General features: G+C 40.8%; 1 protein-coding gene across 3 annotated transcripts in view; it reads right to left on the bottom strand.

Annotated features, from left to right (window-relative positions):
• The window catches only part of tanc1b (tetratricopeptide repeat, ankyrin repeat and coiled-coil containing 1b), a 95,718-nt gene that overhangs the window by 38,765 nt on the left and 44,094 nt on the right, over positions 1–12,859 (bottom strand). For all 3 annotated transcript variants that reach the window (XM_071473074.1, XM_071473152.1, XM_071473230.1), the window contains 3 exons: positions 6,125–6,258; positions 3,418–3,607; positions 334–660 (listed from right to left, as the gene is read on the bottom strand). In XM_071473074.1, coding sequence (XP_071329175.1) covers positions 334–660; positions 3,418–3,607; positions 6,125–6,258 — 651 coding nt within the window. The remainder of the gene's footprint in view (positions 1–333; positions 661–3,417; positions 3,608–6,124; positions 6,259–12,859) is intronic.

The following is a 12,859-nucleotide window of genomic DNA, read 5'->3' as shown; positions in this document are numbered from 1 at the left end:
ACCCTTTCCCTCTATATCTACACATGTTTTTTTTTTCCTGTCTTTGTCTGTCACTTGCTTGGACTAGAAATGACACGCCACTTGTCAGCCTCAGGCCCAGGTCGTAACATAGCGTGACAATGTTGAACTGACTGCCAGCGCAATGCAGGGAGACACCCAAGCACAGAGTCACAGTTCTCCTGTCAACATAACAAAGGTTACTAGGCTACAAGGAGACAGTTTAAGTAAAATGTTTGGCGTAATGCTGAATCAGAGGTATACAGATCCATTCCTTTCTCTCCCCTGCACAGAAGACATCCAGATGTCAAAAGCTCAAAAACCAAAGGCCCATACCTGCAACAGAGTTCGGCCTCGGCATCATGAGGGATGAGGATGTCTGTGGTGGGTATGGGATGGGTCCCTCAGGCGAGTGACTTGGAGGCTGTGGTTGCCCTGATGCCCCTGCTGATATGTTGGACTGCTGCTGGTCTGTCCTGGATGGGGTGTCAGCTGGTGTTGCTGTAGCACTGTTGGAGTCTTCTTCGGCCACAGGGGAGCAGGTGTCAGCCCGCACGCTCTGTGCCAGGCCATGGCGCCCGCTACCTCTCAGGCTGCCATCCTTACTCCACTCCAGGCTGGAGCCGCTGCGGTCGTCATTCTCCGAAGAACTGGTGATGGTGGCTGAGAGGAGATGCAAACAGAGAAGGGAATTAGCAGAGGGAAGATGGAGGAATGTTCTGTGTGTAACGTGAACAGCTTTCCATCTCTGGTGAGATACCGAGCTGTAGTTGAACTTTTGACTTTGAATAACTCCCTGATTTTCTTCATAGCTCTTATCAGAACTGCTCGCTTCTTGATGTTTATTTACAATGACATTCTGCTCACCCTAATGAAAACTGGAAAGCACAGCCCCCTGAGTACAGCCTCCTCTAATGTCTTTTGGGTTTTTTTTGCATTTTGTTCAGTTGAAACATTAAACACTGTAAACAGCAACTGGATGCTGTATTATTAAACAAAATTTACATTTTAATATTTAAAAAATGTCAGAAAAGAGTGAAGAACTAGTTTTAAAAATTGCCTTTAGTATTTTTTTCAGTTTAAAATAGGTGTTTTAGTTACATGACAACAAATCCTTTAATCCTCCCCCAGACCAACCGATCCATTTAACACGATCTCAAAACCCGAACAGAGGGCCAAAGCTAGACAGTAACAAGCAGCTGGATACAGAAACATCAATACAATCAGAGGAATGGAAGTCACTGGCCAGCTGGTTGCGTTTGCATCACACATTACTAATCTGAATTTCATAATCCTGCAGCACGTTGCATCATCACTTATATTAATATAACAAACACATCCTGGACAATGTGACTACTGTGCCATTTAACTGGGCAAATATGAAGTTATTCATGACAGCAGCCACATCTAAGCCTGTTCTCAGCATCTTATTGGCAGTCATCACAGTGTCGAAAAGGTTACAGTGATTGCTCACTTGATTTAAATAATACACTGTCATTTATTTAAACCTGTGGATAATTTGTCTTTTTACCATATGAAGAGCTGGTTATGGTTATTGCTATAGGCCTGTTATGGGTCCTCCCCCAGGAACCTCATGCAGAAACTCTTCTGTTTAGTAAATGTTGAGACATTGCGAAGTCAAACTTCAAAGAACAGGGAGCATTAATCACAGGCTGGAATCTGACTTGTGGACACAACATGGCTTTGTTCTCTTCCATCGCCTGCACAGGTGGTGGAGGTGGGATGTTGTGGACCAGTTTTGATTTGACACAAGCAAAGTAGCTTTACAATGAAATGCTATATGACTGTATGACTCAACCTAAGTGGAAGCCCATTGATACTCGGTGTTGGAGAATACTGTATCCCAGATTCCATTAATTATTTAGCAGCGAGCGATGATATTGCTCTGGGGGGGATAGAATGACTGACTCTTAGTAAGCACTTATGCCAACTCTGCTGAATTGGAAATCCAAATTGTTGTGTTATATCTGGCTTTAGCATGCATTGCTCTCTGCTACAGACTTATCACGTCAGCCTGTTACCTAAATAACCACAGTTCTTTCAGAGACGAGTTTAGTTCATCTGAGGAGTTAAGTTCATCTGAGGATAACTGCAGGATCCTACAGTCACAATTTGCTTTTCAATCCTCACCACAAACATTCAAACCCCATTTTCAGAACGAAATCCTAACATTTTATAGCCAATGGAGGCTTTGTGAGTAGAAACGGCAGACGGATTAATACATGAATAGACGTCATCTTCCTGTCAGCTTGTGTAAATCCCTAGATGTCTTACATGGTTATTACTAGAGATACAGTACAATGTCAAACTGTCACACCAATGATTTCTCGTACCGGAACAGCTCCATACAAACCCAATAACTGACACATGGTAGAGGATGAATACAGTCTGACACAAATGCTATTCAGTCCTAATAGGTTTAACAGAATGATGAATGACTGGCACCATGCAGGTGAGACTCACAAAGTGTACACTTCACAGGAAACACTGTCATAAGTGATTAATAAAAAGCTGAGGAATCTGTGCTATCAGCTGTATTGTGCAGAAGAAATGGCAAAAATAAAAAAAACAGTTACTGAGAGATCAGCAGAGTCTTTGACTTTATCTATAATATCAAACCTAGCAACTAATGCAGCCACTGATAAACTGGCTATAGTGAATGAGAGGCTGGTTGGAGATTTTTGCCATTGATCTAGGTGGGATACTACCAATCTGGACTAAGCAGTTCAATGTGCCTGGTTTCCCACTGCATCGGCAGCTGACTTGGCTCATCCCTGACATTCCTAGCATGGTTACCGACTATTTTGGCAAAGACGCCATAGGTGGGTTTAAACTACAGTGGAGTCAGTTTGAAGCTGATTATTTGACAGATATTCTATAGTTTCCTTTGTGTTATGTGGGCTCAGATATGAATGTAAACCAGTATGGAGTAGTTTAGTTTTGGACCGTGCATCACGATTTGAGACAATTGCTTCAAATACAAATGCAGTACGAAAGTAAAATATTTCTACCAGACAGCTTTAACCTGGTAGCTCCAAAGTGAGTGGCGTCTTCTTGAAAACAAAGCTGTGTTTACATTCAGAGTCATCCACGGAAAAACATTGTGCGTATCCTTGAGGTCCTTGGTACAAGCATTTTGAATGCAATCGCTTCCTTACAAAACATTTGGCCAAATTAATCAATTTAAATAAAAAAAACAAAAACAAATGAATCCTGTGTGAAACCTGTGACAGGAATGCATCCCCATGTGCGTTCAGCATAAGAACAAAACAGGAACCCACTCAGAAAAACATTGCCCCAAACATTGTGTTACTTTTGGTCAAAAGTTCCACATGCTACCTTTAAGGACATGGGTGCTACCAGTTTCTATATGGGTACGAAGAGCTGGTAATTTGTCACCTATGATCCCGCTGTCCTTGCTCTCAAGTGTGGAACTGGGGCTGGTGATGGTCCCACAGGGGCTGGAGCGGCTGAGAGGGGGGCGGCTGGTTGTGCTGTTGAGCGTGGAACATGGGCTGTCAGTGCTGGGAGAGGCCGTGCTGCTGGTCAGCGTCGAGCAGGGGCTGATACCCTGGCTAGTCACAGAGCACTGAAGAGAAGGGAGAAAAGGGTTAAGGTACACCAAGAAAGTGCTCTACTAATCAAATATGTCAATAAAGTATGAAGTCAGCTCAATATAAACTATCAGCTGGCAACATTTCACATTTCTTTAGCATGAGCAGTAATAAATACAACAAAAACAATTTTCCATCTGTATTTGGAAGGAGAATTCGGAGAATTTCAAAGACTGATTTAATCAAAGTTCATTGCCTATTTGACCTGGATCATGTGAAAGCAATGTGAAGAATTCCCTCACAAATAAACAAGCCTTTCACATGTGAGCATGACACATAAACCGAAGGGCATAAGCACTGTAAATAGAGCAGGGCTTGAAAATTACACAGTCATATATCTGGGGGGACTAAAATAAGCCTGAAGAGAATTTCACAAGGGAAGAGCTCTCAACTTTGTTGTGACACAATAGACACCTTTCTCATGTCATCAAGCCTGTCTGACAACCATACAGCAGCTGAGTCTTTGTTTGAGCTAACTGACAACCGGAGAAATCCAAATTAAAGGTGGTTTGACCTGTTTCCCCATCATCCTTCAACTGTATTCTGATTCTAAACAATGTACTGTAGCTTGTCCCAGCGTAAGAAGAACCAAAGCCTTTAACAGTTGCACACAACAGAAACTGAGCCTGCTTATCCCTCAGCAAGTTTTAAACCAGTTCCTCCCTCAACCTGCTCCATTCACATTAAGCCCAATAAACTCAACAAACCTTAATTTTTAGCGGGATCTACTGTTAGAAGACCAGGTCAAATTAAATCAAAAACTCAAAAATAACTTTTTTTTTTTTTTTGCAGATATTTTGCCGCTTGAGGGACTTTTATCGCTTCTCAAGCAGCATTTACTTCAAGGCTGTGTACTGCCTCAAACAAATTTCACCAATTAAACTTTCAACAAAAGTCTCACAGACCTTTTCTAACATTGCACCTGACCTCAGATATCCTGTTTTTTTAAACCTTTCTCACATACTAGACTGTTACTAAAATCACTCAAATCTTTGAAGACAATTCTTTTCTCCAACTGGAACAGTACTTACTTTAAATATATACTGATTAAAAGTGAGTTCATTAAAAAATAAAAATCTATATTTTTCTGTCAAATTCCACTATACACATCAACACAAACATGCCTGTTTCTATAACTATGTCTAAAAACCTGTTTTTTTTTTTAAATAAATAATATAGCAAAGTGTAAAAATTGAATCAAATAATTAGGTAGACAACTAGGCATTAGAGGCACTACAGGCCATAAAGTCAACAGAATTAACGTTGCTTTAACTGGAGTGAAAAGAAGATGAGACAGAATCACCTCTTTTGGGGAATAAATTTCATATTGTTCAACCCAATCAAACAAAATAGCAAAGCATCATCAATTCTTAGTCAGTTTGAGAGAGAAGTGGGACTAACCTGTCATTTCACATGGACTGTTGCTGTCCAAAGGTCTACATGTTTGCACAATGGCATGCTGAAAGAATACTACAGCAGAATAGGAGGGATACTGGATGGCTGGCAGCATCATTAACAACTTGTGGAATGCAGGTATTAACTATATAACATTTCCTATTTCTATGGCGCTCTGCAACTTCGAGCCAGAGGCTGCAGCCCAGAGCTTATCATTTTTACTCTTATCGAGTAAGAGCCAAACAAATTACTGACATTTAATAATTTACTGTGAGGCAGATCTAAAAACAACATGCTGAGCTAAAGATATGTTGTAAAACAGCAGTACGGAGGAAAAGACAATTGCTGGCAGATGACAATAACGTGCTCCTCCCCGTCTGAGCTCTGAAAACACACACCAACTTGCACACAAACAAACACAAAGTAAAAACCATTACATGTCCATACTGCCTGTCTCCTCTTTTGACATCTGAACTAATGAACACAGTTTATAAAATACTTTGTAAGCCTTTTTCACATTCCTAGGATTGCCGAGTCCAAGACACGAGATGAATCAGGCAAGCATAGCGTGCTGGGCTCTGCTCTGCTCTGCTCTTCACATAGCCCCAGCTTAATTAGCAGAGCCAAACAAACTGAAGCTCAGACCTAGTATAACTCTATTTCTGGACCCGTGCTCAGACACTCTTGTTACACACTCAAGAGCCCCTGGAATAGCACTCAAGTTACTGGGAGACTAATACACTACACTGAAGCTCATGCACTGAAATAAAACCACTTTCAGCCAATTTTAAATAAGCAGTTACTTTCTTTAAAACATATTTAACATCTCAAACAAAACAGTTTGACAGTTACCGTTATTTGTTGTGCCAAAAAATAATTTCCAGGTCCCCCTAAATCCTCACACAAAAAAATAATGCACAGGGGGAAAAATAATCAAGCTGCAACAAAAAAAATCCATTCTTCTGTTACACTGTAACAACTCCCTCTTTCTCTCATCCTTTCCCTCTCTCCTCTATCTCTATCTGTGTGCTGCAGTGGTAGCAGCAGCTGCTGTTGGAAGAGGGAGGGAGTTGGAGGGGAGGGAGAAAATGAAATACCTTCTTTTCATTCTTGTCGTCCATAGGTATGCGTGCCGTACCCGGGATCCCTTCTCCCAGTAAAAAGCCCAGCCTTGTCATCAGTTCCTGGGTGGCAGGGGAGGAGGAGCTTGGCTGTTTCTCTGCTTGCAGCACTAGAGAAGAGAGAGACAGAGCGAGAGAGAGAGGGGAGAGGAGAAATTCTCAATGTTAGCGGGCAGATTCCCTCTCTCCACTGGATGGCCCACACAGGGGCCACTCTGCCTGCACTGCCCTCCTCAGCTTTGCTCTGAAATGCTATGCTGCTCTCTCCAGCTGCTGCTGATGTAGTGCAGACCTGGAGAGAGGGAGCAAAGAAGAGCAAGGGAGAGAGAAAGAGAGAGAGAGACAGAGAGAGAGAGGGAGTGTGGTGGGGGCTATAGTTTGTGTGTGTGTGTGTGTGTGTGTGTGTGTGTGTGAGAGAGAGTGAGAGAGAGAGAGAGAGAGAGAGAGAGAGAGAGAGAGAGAGAGAGAGAGAGAGTTCTAAGAGTCTGAATACATGTGAATGTCTAGCATTGTTAAAAAAGCAGAGACACTGTGTGTGTGTGTGTGTGTGTGTGTGTGTGTGTGTGTGTGTCCTGCAACACGCCTTGAGTGCCAATTGCAGGGCTTTCTGGTTGTTTACAGCTCTCACTCATAGAGCCTCTGAATATCAATGAGTGGACATGGTCTTTTTCCATCACAGCTTAGAGTCTCCAGTCCTAACTGTGCAGCCTTAATACATGTTTAGGCTGCAATTTCAAGGTTGGGGTGCCACCCACAAGGCAGAGACCACTTGCAAGCTTTTTTTAAATTTCTTTAATTCTACCTTTAATTTTACTCTTAGTCTATTTATGTTACAGTACAAATTCCTTGTATGTTGAAACACACTTGGCAATGAAACTGATTCTGATTCTTTTTTTTTGGTTTACATGTACTGCCTCGTCCATTCATGTAGCATGTATCTCAAATGTAGATGTGGCAAATTAATCAACACAGAGTCAAAACATGCCCTTAGAAAAACATCTGACCACCAGACAAACAGATGAAGAGAGAGAAAGAGAGAATCAGAGAGAGGGAGGAAGAGGAAGAGAGAGAGAGTGTACATCCGAAGTACAAAAGCTCATTATACACCTCTCTGTCAGCGCCTTTTCCTGCTCTCCTTCATTTTCTCCTTTAGCCTCTTTCTTCCACAGTTATTAATAATGCTGGCAGTAAATCTGATTAAGTACAAACAAAGTCCAATGGTACAGTCTACTGCCAAGCCCCGTTGAAGTCAAAATCAAGCCACCAAACACACATACACACACATATACATCATGCAAATACCCATATACATTTAACATGTTCCTGTTTACTGTGAATGTACATTTATTATTACTGCTACTCCTTTACTGCTTTAATGCTTAATGAGTGAAATGTGATGGTGAAAAGTTATCGAATAAACCATTAAAGTAAGACTTCCTATTGAGAAAAAACAAAAAGCAAAAACACTGCTTTCCATCGCTCCACTAGTCACCTACTACTTCTCAATAGCAAGAGTGTGACGATGCAATAAAACTGTGGGTTTTCATGAAAGGGCATGGCTCTGGCGAATTTCACACCGAAACTTGGTCAGAAAGTGCTGAAGACTCTGATGATGTTTCAGTGTGAAAATTTTGAGTTTTCGTTGAACAGCATGGCTCTGGGCTAAATAACAGAAATACATTGCCGTATAATGCAATACAATACATTGCATTAACAGTGTAGGGCATTGATCTGGTAAGCCTTACAGTGATCCTGTATGGTACTTCCAACAGTGATTCTACTATTACCCATTTCAACAGCTGCAGTGGCTGTCTGATCATTAAAAAGTAGCTGAATTTTTATGCAGAGATACAAAGCATGTCTAATTAGGCAGACTGCACAAGTGGCGTGAACTAATTCGCCACTAATTTAATAACACCTACGCTTCTTGGATTTTCTTAGAAACTTATGTTGGTCATGATTAAAATGCAGCTGATGGCACTGTAACGACAACAGAAATGTATTAAAGGATGAATAAACCATGCCAGCGATTTATGAAAGGCTTCTGTACTAAACAGAAGTAGCCATTATGGCCTAGCACATGTTAGCCATGTGCCTGCATCCTTCAGCCAAGAACTAAATGTGTTAGAGAAGATACTTGTCTTGTAAGTAATGGCAGACAAGCACATATCTCTAAGTTGAGGCTATTTGAGAATAGCTAGTTGAGAATATTTACGTTACCCCTTTCACATCTACCCACTGGGTTGCCTGGTTTCTGATGTAATTATGCTTTTATGTTGGCAGTGCCTTTCAGCCAGTTGCACCACCTCTTAGAGAGGAACTCGCTTTTAATTTTGAGAAATTGAAATATTCTATAGGCCTGAAGGGAAACATGGCAATGCTCAAACAGGCCCCAAGGTTTTCTTGGTTTGTTCAATAAACTGAAGCGTTTGTCTATACAAAAACAGATACTGAATGCTAACCTCATACACAATGGCTGCTGTCCCTTCACTACCTTTTCTCCATTGCAAATACTGTGCAGTGAAAAAGACCGTGGAATGAAAATCAACCTTTTATGGGGAATGTCACCCTGCTCACGTAAATGCTTGAGATGAGTCTTTTGAGACCAGTGGTGCAGAGACAATGCTGAGGCCTGAATGACGATGATAGTGATTTTATAGTTAGAGTCAGGGTCACATCTTATTAAGTCTTTACACAGCAATCTAATCATGTGTAAGGAAAATCACAACATGCACAAATCTTAATAACTAGGAACACTAGTCTACACTTGTTGGCCTTAACAATGCGTGGGATGTAAACATTCACTGCTGTGTTGTTTGGCGTTACCTTACTTTGACATCTTTTATTGATTTACGACTTATTATAATCTAAATCAATTTTGTGAAACATCATAAGAGCATAACTGAGATTCATCTTCACAACTTCACAAAGTTAAATTCAACCATGGACGGATATCATCTATATTGAAAGCTGCTTGCGGTTCAATAACAATTTGAAGTACACAAAAACACATTGCAAGCTTCATCAACTTTTAGTAGATAGGGAGAGATAATGGGAACTGGTCCCAGGTCTTTAAAAGGGGCACCTTACAAATCACTTATTTATGTCCACCGTATATTAGCAGACAGTGACAGGTTGTTTTTTATTATGATTGTCTGTCAGAGACATGGCTTTTAGCTCTAAAGATGCAAACATTATGGATCCATGAAGAACAGACACTATGCACGATCACACACTGATTTTTCTGTATGGTGAGGGAAAACATTACAACAAAGTTTTTCTGTGATTAAATAAACAATATGCTGCTACTCTTTAAATTATATATGTATTGGGTATAATGTAATATAATATAGAGAATAATCTAACTGTTGATAATAATTTGTTGGAGAAGTAATCCTCACAGTAGTAGAGGTTGGGAGTTGGGAGTAAATCTGATTAAATCCATCAACCAGTTCTTTATTACTCGGCCCTGACAGCACCACTTCATCACTGGTTCTTCAAAACCACTTAAACCCACCTGCCTCTGCGGACCAATAAGTAGTCCTGCACTAGTGGTGGGGCTGTGAAAGAACCTCTAGTCATCTGACATAGATACACCACGATCAACAGAAAGGCTGACATGTATGTGACACACAAGCCGCAGGGGCCTCATCAATAACAGTATCTTCAGCCCGTGGTCTCTCTGCAAATCAATACACTGTAACAACGACACTAGAAGCACCGCCAGCTGCAGCTACTGCTAGACACAAAATCACCACAGCATTCTGAGTTTCTGATTTATGAATACAAATACAGCACTTGCAGTGCAGGGAGAAATCTGTGTTTATAGGTTTATTAATTACACCACTTTGGCTTTAGCTTGTCAACCACTTGTGAATGGATTCGGCTGTGTATACTGCGTGACTCACTGTTTATACACATGATACAACAGGGCAACTGTCTTGTACAGTTAAATGGTTAACTCTGGGACGAGTTTCTTTAATGGATGCTATCATCGCCTATTCATCACTCCTTACCATTTTACCATCTGTTGACAGCAGTGACAGCACAATGCATTAAAGCTATAACAAAGATGACAGGTAGGCAAAATCAAATTAGGTTTGGCTCATGTAAAGCAAATAATGGGATCTATAATTATTGATTTACTTTTATTGTCATACCTTTTAGTTGCTCAAAACAACCACAGTCTTATCTGTTGCTGGTTAAGTGTTTTGCTCCAAGGCACCTCAGGTACTGAGAGAGGGACACATGTTCCTCCTGCACTTTCCTGTCAGGTTTCTCCAGCCTAGTCGTGGATGAAATTGGCTACCTTTCAGTCTCCTGATCCTACATTGATCTCTTTGCATCTTAAGTAATATTTAGCAATCACTGTGACATCACTGTTATCAACATTGTCACTGCTGCTAATTAACTGTTCTTGTTTGTCATATTGTAGGTGTGGAACAGTATTAGTGTGTGGAAATAATAACAACTAATAATAGACTGTTTACCGTTTGCTTTACTAGTTTTTTCCCCATCAACCTTCAATGAAACATGGTTGGTATTTGAGCTCACATAGTGGTGTAAATCATACACTAGGCAACCATCCTATCCTCATATGGCAGCAAATAAAGAATAAAGAACATAGTGCAAAGAGGTCGATGGGGGGTTAATCAGTTTCTGTCATGCATTCCTGAAAAGGAGAGCATGAAACAGGTCTACCTGTCTTCTAAAATAACCTGAAAGGGGGCTGAGTGTTTGTCCTCCCTCACAATTAGGGTCTGCTTTTGTTTCAAGTTAATGCTCATTTGTTTATTTGTTCTTTTACCTGACATAGCAGTTTAGCCACATGTCTACACATACGGTATACTGTATATATGGTAGCAGTACTTTATCTATATGAGCATGGGTGTAAGCATTGTCTTTTCTCTCTCCCTCTCTCAGTATTAGTGTATTGCAGGTCAATAATGATAAAATGAATTGCAGTACAGAAAAAAAACATTATTATTGTTTGTCATCATAAAATAGATTGTCCACCAGAGAGCGCTGACAAGTTTATTGTTCAACTATAAAATGTCTCCCCCAGTACATATCTTAGACAAAAGTCTTTGATGACTAATTTTCAGTGGATTCTCTTTAATAAGGTGGATGTTCTCCCAATTTGCACTTATATGGTGGAGGCCAGGAAACTCTCTGGTTGGAGGTTTGACTAAAAAGCAGCTGTTGCATTACTCCAAATGAGTGGTACCACAGTTCAATAATGTGTCAATGCAACTTTACAGATCTCTCCACTCAAAACTATACTGACTAGATGACAGACTACTTATATCAGCTAAAAGGGCTCCTGGTGTCACTAATAGAGAGCAGAAATATATCTGATGCAGGATCATTGGATTCTCCTGTGCAGTCATCCCACAGCAATATAACCATTTATGTGGAAGTTAAAAAAAAATGGTGATTGAAAAATTCAATCACTATTTCTGATGCACAAGAAAATGTGATTTGTGACTATTTAAACCTAAAGAGAAACTAAAGAGAGAAACTAAAAAGCTCTTGGCAGTCTTAGTGAATGGACAGTTGAGCTATAGCTGAGCTTTCTACCAAGGTGTTGCAGGCTGCCTCCATATAAATTATTTGATTAGAGGGAAAACAGGCTTGACAAAATGTTGTCTATTATGACCTAACTCCTGCAATTTCACACTGGATAAATTCCATCTGAAATCAATGAATGTAGTCAATCAGGATTGTTGCTCTCATTAGCTACTTGATTACCTTAGTTTATTAATTGGTCCCGTTAGAATGGGCTTCACATGACTTTAGGCCTTTAGACCTCATTTGTGAAAGCAACACTGACTCTCCACTTGTATGCCACTTAGCACAACTTAATTAATCTGTTTAAGACTTCATAACTGACATTATTTATGATTCTGCGACAGGCGTGATGAAACTGTGGCAGCAGGGCAACAGCAGCTTTGTCCCTACACAAGGCAAATGATTGCATTAATCTGGATGGAAGGCAGTTATAAAGTAAAATGCCTGCCTGATGAAAATGAGCTCCCTGTGCTCTATATGGTGTCTGATTAGCCTCACACTATCCTGGAGAAACGGAAAAACTAGGGTTGTTGCTGGAACCACTTTGTTATTCCAGTAACTGTACAGCAAATGGGGGCAAAAACAAAACACCATCGTTATCTGCTGCCTGAGGAAGTTTATGAGCAGGTGTGAAATAGCAGCCGTGTGGTGCAGTGATAGAAGAACGAAGACGGAAGGAGGAGGAGCAGGACAAGGATGGAGTAAGAGCGGGGGCACCATTAACAGACTGGCTCCACAGAGTTGTCTTGGCTCTCTCCCTGCCGAGAAAACAATCCAGCCGGTCCTCATTAGCAGCTGGAGTTTCATTACCACAACAGTGGAGCCTGTTTAATGAACCCTCAATGAGAACATGCATCCTGCTTCCCCATTTAAGTTCAGAGGTACTAGGTGACGTGCTCCCCTGAAGCACGTTGAGTGCTTATTGCACATTCCAATGTTAGAACCGCAAATCTCCTTTGCTGCCAGCACAGATGGAGCGTCCAATGAGACATTACAGCATATTGAATTTAGACAGAATCTCCAAGTTAAATGAGGTTTGGGGGGGTGGGAATGGCGAGATGATAATAATCGTAGTTTGATTGACATGTCAGCTTGACATCATACTCTAGCGGTTATTATTGTTGATCTAATGGTAGAGAC

Source organism: Trachinotus anak, unplaced genomic scaffold, assembly GCF_046630095.1.
Source record: "Trachinotus anak isolate AG129_WGS33_773 ecotype Australia unplaced genomic scaffold, CSIRO_AGI_Tana_v1 ptg000001l, whole genome shotgun sequence".
Lineage (NCBI taxonomy): Eukaryota > Metazoa > Chordata > Actinopteri > Carangiformes > Carangidae > Trachinotus > Trachinotus anak.
This window is presented reverse-complemented; position numbering and strand designations above follow the sequence as displayed.